Genomic DNA, 7212 nt, shown 5'->3' with positions numbered 1-7212 from the left:
CTGAAGGTATGTTTGACTGAAGGTTTGTTTGACTGAAGGTTTTTTTGACTGAAGGTTTGTTTGACTGAACTCACTGAATGTTTGTTTGACTCTTAAGGTTTGTTTGACTGAAGGTTTGTTTGACTCTGAAGGTTTGTTTGACTCAAGGTTTGTTTGACTGAAGGTTTAAATTGACTCTGACTGCCTGTATGTGGTGTAAGGTTGTTTGTTTGACTCTTAAGGTTTGACTGAAGGTTTGACTCTGAAGGTTTGTTTGACTGAAGGTTTGTTTGACTGAAGGTTTGTGTGACTGAAGGTTTGTTTGAATCTGAAGGTTTGTTTGACTGAAGGGTTGATTGACTGAAGGTTTGTTTGACTCTGACTGCCTGTATGTGGTGTAAGGTTGTTTGTTTGACTCTGAAAATTTGTTTGACTGAAGGTTTGTTTGACTGAAGGTTTGTGTGACTGAAGGTTTGTTTGAATCTGAAGGTTTGTTTGACTGAAGGGTTGATTGACTGAAGGTTTGTTTGACTCTGACTGCCTGTATGTGGTGTAAGGTTGTTTGTTTGACTCTGAAAATTTGTTTGACTCTTAAGGTTTGACTGAAGGTTTGACTCTGAAGGTTTGTTTGACTGAAGGTTTGTTAGACTGATGGTTCATTTGACTCTGTCAGCCTGTATGTGGTGTAAGGTTTGTTTGTTTGTTTGACTCTGACAGCCTCTGTGTGGTGTAAGGTTTTGTTTGTTTGACTCTGAAAGCCTGTATGTGGTGTAAGGTTTATTTGACACTTAAGGTTTGTTTTACTCTGACTGCTGTTGTGTTGCAGGCGGACGAGCGGCACAGGAGGAACGTTCAGGGTTCTCCTCAGGCCGTGGTGATGCCGAAACAGCCGCCCGCTGTACCGCCGCGATCAGAAGCCTTCTCCAATGGCAGTGTGTCCGAACCGAGCCATCGGCCCGCTGACCCACAGGTAACTGGACCTTTCTTCTCATTAAGATGTGGTATGGAAAAATTACCATTCAAATGGCCATTCAATTAACTTAATTTATGATTAAGACTTGAGGTTATATTACAGGTTCTGTGTTAGTGAAGTTCAGTTTCACGAGTTAATAGTTATAGTTCAGTTTACAAGCCTTGAAAAATGTATAATACATAATTTTTTGTTGCGTCTGCGTAGCCACGTGAACCGGAATTAATAATAATAATAAATAATAATAAATTTTATTTGTAATGCGCTTTTCTTAAACCCAAAGCGCGTACAGTAAAAAAACTAAAACAAAACAAAACACAGAAACAACAAGGATAATAAAACAATTAAGGAAAAGCAGCCTTAAACAAATGAGTCTTAGTCAACCTTTTGAAGTGTCCCAACGTTGGTGCATTTCTAATTATCGGAGGAAGCAGATTCCATAGCTTGGGGGCTTTATGTGAGAAAGCTCTTTCCCCCATGGTCTTAAGCTTACACACAGTGGCTGATGCAGTAGAAGAGAGTTTGATGAACGGAGAGAACGTGATGGAGTATAAGGGCTAATGAGATCACAAAGATACTCCGGTGCAGTCCCATATCGTGCCTTGTATGTTAAAATTAGAATTTTAAAATCAATTCTCGCATTTATGGGAAGCCAGTGCAACTGTGAAAGCACCGGTGTAATGTGTTCCCGAGGAGAGGTACGAGTGAGCACCCGGGCGGCAGAGTTTTGAATGTACTGTAGCCTGTTCAGTGATTTAGCTGGAAGGCCAGAGAACAAGGCATTACAATAGTCTAACCTAGTTGTAATGAAGGCATGTATGAGCCTTTCTGAGTCTGCAAAGGAAAGAAAAGGTCTAAGTCGAGCCACATTTCTCAGATGGTAAAAAGCAGTTTTAGAGATGTGTTTTATATGTGCTTCAAATCTTAACTGTGGATCAAAAATTACACCAAGATTACGCATCTGTGAAGTGGGAATTACCATGCTAGAGTCAACAATCACATTTATCTGCTCAGCCTTATGAGTAGCCGCCACTGTACCAATCTGCATCAATTCAGTTTTGGAGCCGTTCAATTTCAGGAAGTTATTTTGCATCCATATACTAATCTCTGCTAGACAACTATGCAAAGCTGTTAATGAGCAATGTACATCAGGACTAGTAGTGATGTAAATCTGCGTATCATCCGCATAACAGTGATACCCAAGGCCATGTTTTCTGATGATCTGCCCAAGTGGAAGCATGTAAATGTTAAATAAAATTGGACCCAACACTGAACCCTGAGGAACTCCCTGTCGAATAGGCACGGTATCAGATTTAAGATTACCCAAGCTTACAAACTGGGCACGATTCGTTAAATAAGACCGAAACCAATTGAAACTACTCCAGAAAGCCCCAGCCAATTTTCCAGCCTGTCCAGCAGCAAAAAGTGACATAGAGTGTCGAAGGCAGCACTAAGGTCTAATAAGACCAGAATACTACATGCACCAGAATCTGCCGCAATAAGAAGATCATTTACGACCCTCACTAAAGCGGTCTCAGTACTATGCCCTTTTCTGAACCCAGATTGAAAAGGTTCAAGAAGACTGTTCAGTGCTAAGTGATGATTTAACTGAACGGACACAACACGCTCCAGAACTTTTGCCAAAAAAGGAAGATTCGAGATAGGCCTGTAATTGGACAAATCAGAGACATCACAACCAGGCTTCTTAGGGACTGGTGTAATGGCAGCTATTTTTAATTCTGGAGGAATAATTCCAGAACTCAATGATAAATTCACGATGGAAGTCATATGAGGGCAGATTGATGCAAGGCAGTTCGTAATAACTGAGTAGGGAACCGGATCTAAAATACTGGTGGTTGAATTCATAGACTTAACTGTACTAGTAATAAAATCGACTCCAACCATTTCAAAGTTCGAAAAGGTAAATTTCGGGGGATGTAAAGGCTGAGTGTCAACTGACTCAACTGGGGTAATAGAGATTAAGGAGCTGTATATTCCCTCAATCTTTCCAGTGAAATAATGTAGAAACTTATTACACTGGTCAACTGAGGAGTGAACAGTGGCCTTAGTTGGTTTGAGAAGATTATCAACAGTCTTAAATAAAGATTTAGAATTTGTTGCAGCATTCCCAATGATGCTTGAGTAATATGTTTTACGTGCAGTATTTAAAGCAGAATGGTAGGCAGCCTGATGTTGAGTGTAGAGAGATTGGTGTACCGTCAGGTCAGATTTCTTGTACTGCCGTTCTAATCGCCTTCCAGCAGCTTTCATTAAACGCAACTCAGGGGTATACCATGGACAGGATTTCCTAAATGTGACAGCCCGTTCACGCAGAGGTGCAGACTCATCCAAAAGTGCAGATAGTATGGAGTTATAGTGCTCAACGGAATTAGTAATGGGAAGCCCAGAGAGAGAAGTAGAAAAAAGAGTGAAATCCATGTGCTTGATGTTACGAAATTTAATAATGCGCTTAGAAATGTCTCGTGGAGACATGACATTCATGTCAAAAGTAATAAGTCTATGGTCACTTATACTCATATCAGTACCATCCAGAGATTGAATATCAACACCAGCAGAGCAAACCACATCCAAAATATGGCCCAACCTATGGGTCGGAAAAGTAACATGCTGTGTAAAATCAAAACCATCCAAGATGTCCAAAAATGTAACAGTATTAACACAATTAGGATTATCAATGTGAAAATTGATATCACCAGTCAACACCATAGCAGGACAGAGTGGACTAAGAAGTGTCAACAACTCCGTAAACTCAGAGAAAAATACAGGATTAGGTTTTGGAGGACGGTAGATAAGCAGCACAAGAACAGATGAAACACCACTGATTTTAAAAGCCAAACATTCAAACGATGAAACACTAGGAGCGTCAATAACATTAACTGATACACTGGGTCCAAATATCACAGCCAGGCCACCACCTTTACCAAAGGCTCGAGGCACGTCGATATATTTATATCCAGATGGAGCACACATGTTCAGATTAAGATAGTCATTTTCTTTGTGCCATGTTTCACTAAGACACAAAATGTCGATTTTCCTATCGAAAATAGTGTCAGTGATAAGTGCTGTTTTATTGTTTATTGACCTCGTGTTTAAATGAGCAATTCGCAAAGTGCTGCAAAACACATTTGCCACACTCTTTTGAGAAAGAGCCTCTGGATAGCGTAGATTTCCGTGACAGATTCCTCGGCGTACAGTTCGACCAAAACACAACACCGGCAGCAGAACGACTCTGACGAGACCCTCTATGAGAGTAACAAGGCCGACGGAGGAGGTGCAAGGAATGCAGAGATTTTGTAACGCTGAAGTTTGGACGGCCATGGTGGTCCAGGGATAAAAGTTCAGATAAGGAGTACCTCAACATGGTGATATCCAAAAGTTCAGCCCACTGTTTGACGCTGGTTCTGGATGTAGTAAAAATGGCGATAATCCAGATGATTAAGTGAAGTCGCATGATAACAACTGTTATGCAGTCATTTACACGCGGAGAGCTTAATGCAACACAGAGGACCCGTCTGATCACACACGGAGACAGCAGCAAACAGCTGACAGGCAGCAGGGACAGTGCAGGAGAAACACGACAGCAGGTGAGATCAGCATGCAGCAGACAGACCAGGGCAAAAACTTCAAAAAGGCTGGCCCAGACAAGTAAATTCAAGTCCGGCAACAATTAAGACTCAGAATAAATAGCTAAAATACGGCAGGAGAAGCGGCAGCCAAACGTGCGCCAGCGTCCTCTCCAAACCGGATGTGTCAATTATCCCGACAACATTTTATCTGTACAGAGGTAAAGGGAAGGGAGGGAGGCCTTCACAGGGGAGAGACTAGTGACACTTCAGGACTGCGTTGTCGTCGTGTCCAGACGCAGGTCCTTCATCAGATCCGGATACGGCCTCGATCGGCGGACTGTGGTGAACAGTAATATTAACTAATATTAGTTTAGACGCCATTCTTCTTATGATGTAACGAGTACATCAGGATTTATGGGAAGTGTTCCCGGTTCCGGCTGATCTAATCTAATCTATGCAGCCTAACATTGAGTTATTGAAGTTAGTGTTGTCAAAAATATCGATATTTCGATAAATAGCGATACTGAAATATTTGAACGGTACCAATACTAATTTCCCGAAGTATCGATACTAGCCGAGCGGTCACTTTCACTTCTCTCCAAAGGCGCGTTGACAAACACCACACGTGATGCACTCGTCTCATTCGCTCTGGTTAAATAGCAAAAGTGAAATGAATGGAAAGATGGCGAGGGCCGCGACCGGCTTGGGTTGATTGATAAAGAAGATAGCGCGGATACGCGTAAAAACACACTGCGAGCGGGCATGTCGGAGAATAGCGTTGACACGCGCTACACACCGCGAGCGGGCATGTTGGAGAATAGCGCGGACACACACTTCACACTGCGAGCGGGTATGTCAGAGAATAGCGCAGACACACGCTTCACACCGCTAGCGGGCTGCGGGCACCCAAAAGATTGTTTGACAATCAATAATCCCTCACATCACTCATTTTTTAAAATTATTTTATAGGTGAAAACAGACTTAAAGGATAATTCCGGTATTTAACACCTTGAGTCTATATTGTAGTTTGTTTTGGATGAACAAGAGTGGTGGACAACATTTTTTTGACAATGGTTCCTCTCTCGAGTTTTTGACTATAATAGAATTGGCCATGGACCCATTTAACATTGGAGTCAATGGGCATGTCCGAAAATGTCATTAAAACAGCCAATAATGTTCGTTTACAAAATGTTAAACTCACCGAGTGGTTAGTGGTGTTCGTTGATGATTATAAACAATATATCATCGCAATATATGATTCCAATCCGTTTATTTTGCTATAGTGGAACTACTTTTTCAGACACTTCACAACCGTGTAACTTCCGCTCAATATTTGAATCTGAAGCGTTAGCACACTCCCGACCACTTGATGGCGATAACCGATGTTTGTCTCGCGGGACACTCAAAATCGAGCGGGTCCTCCATAATCCACTTTTCATAATCCATGTTACAAGTAACAATTAATGAAGGTTTTGTTTGTTTATTTGGCTTACTCTCCCGGAGCGCAGTTGCTCTGCTCGCTAGCCTTATGAGAAATGGAAGCGAGCGAAAAGACGACATCGCCCAAATGTAAACAGCCCCCTTTCCGTTTCCGGTAGCGCATTTATATTAACGAACACTCAGTCCTTCAACAGAATTCAATGGGATTTTACAAAATGACGAATAAAACACGACAGAAACTGTATTTCGCAACACTTTTTGTTTCTGGATCATCAACGAACACCACTAACCACTCGGTGAGTTTAACAGTTTCGTAAACGAACATTATTGGCTGTTTTAATGACATTTTCGGACATGCCCATTGACTCCAATGTTAAATGGGTCCATGGCCAATTCTATTATAGTCAAAAACTCGAGAGAGGAACCATTGTCAAAAAAATGTTGTCCACCACTCTTGTTCATCCAAAACAAACTACAATATAGACTCAAGGTGTTAAATACCGGAATTATCCTTTAAGGAACAGGCTCCAGGGGTACCATTTAGGAAGCATAGGCTCAGCATCAGGGGTGTTTGTTGTTTGGACAGACCGTTCCCCACTGCTAAAAAAATCCTAAAGGAAACACTGTAACTCTTCTCATTTTAACTTTTTTGAAACATTAACCAAGATGGCCTAGTATTGTTGTTGATATGAGTCTGTGTAGTCTTGTGTCTTGCCTTGAATGTTTAATCTTATTATTATACATTACTGACACTCTATCCTCCAATTTGATACTGTTAAGTGCTTTTTTGTTACAGTAGGCTATATTTTAATCTTTGATAACAGGAGGTTATACACATACAACAGGTCATGTTAGCCCTGGTCCAATAAAAAAATATTAACAGATGGAACTCAGGACATTTTTGTTCATGTAAAATATACCTCATTGTCATGTTCTAGACTTGTTATATTTAGCTTTAAAAATATAGATATATTGTGGCAGTTTTTTTCTCTGTGGTATCGAATATCGATATTTTTCAAGGTATCGTATCGAAGTTAGAAACTCTAGTATCGTGACAACACTAATAGAAGTCTATAATGTGTTATGTGTATGCTAGGCCAAAGAGATGTGTCTTTAATCTAGATTTGAACTGACAGAGTGTGTCTGCTTCCCGGACAATGTTAGGAAGACTGTTCCAGAGTTTTGGTGCTAAATAGGAAAAGGATCTACCGCCAGCAGTCGATTCTGATATTCTAG

The 7212-nt window shown here is 41.0% G+C and overlaps 1 protein-coding gene across 3 annotated transcripts in view; it reads left to right on the top strand.

The window, feature by feature from the left end:
• LOC307001466 (mitogen-activated protein kinase kinase kinase kinase 4-like) overlaps window positions 1–7212 on the top strand; it is a 147071-nt gene that overhangs the window by 92267 nt on the left and 47592 nt on the right. For all 3 annotated transcript variants that reach the window (XR_013798245.1, XM_079617973.1, XM_079617972.1), the window contains exon 15: window positions 806–949. Coding sequence is in view for 2 of the 3 variants with exons in the window: in XM_079617973.1 (XP_079474099.1) it covers window positions 806–949 (144 nt within the window). In the remaining variant the exon portion in view is untranslated. The remainder of the gene's footprint in view (window positions 1–805; window positions 950–7212) is intronic.

The sequence above is a fragment of the Phoxinus phoxinus genome, assembly GCF_949152265.1.
Source record: "Phoxinus phoxinus genome assembly, chromosome: 7".
In the NCBI taxonomy this organism is placed as follows: Eukaryota; Metazoa; Chordata; class Actinopteri; order Cypriniformes; family Leuciscidae; genus Phoxinus; species Phoxinus phoxinus.
This window is presented reverse-complemented; position numbering and strand designations above follow the sequence as displayed.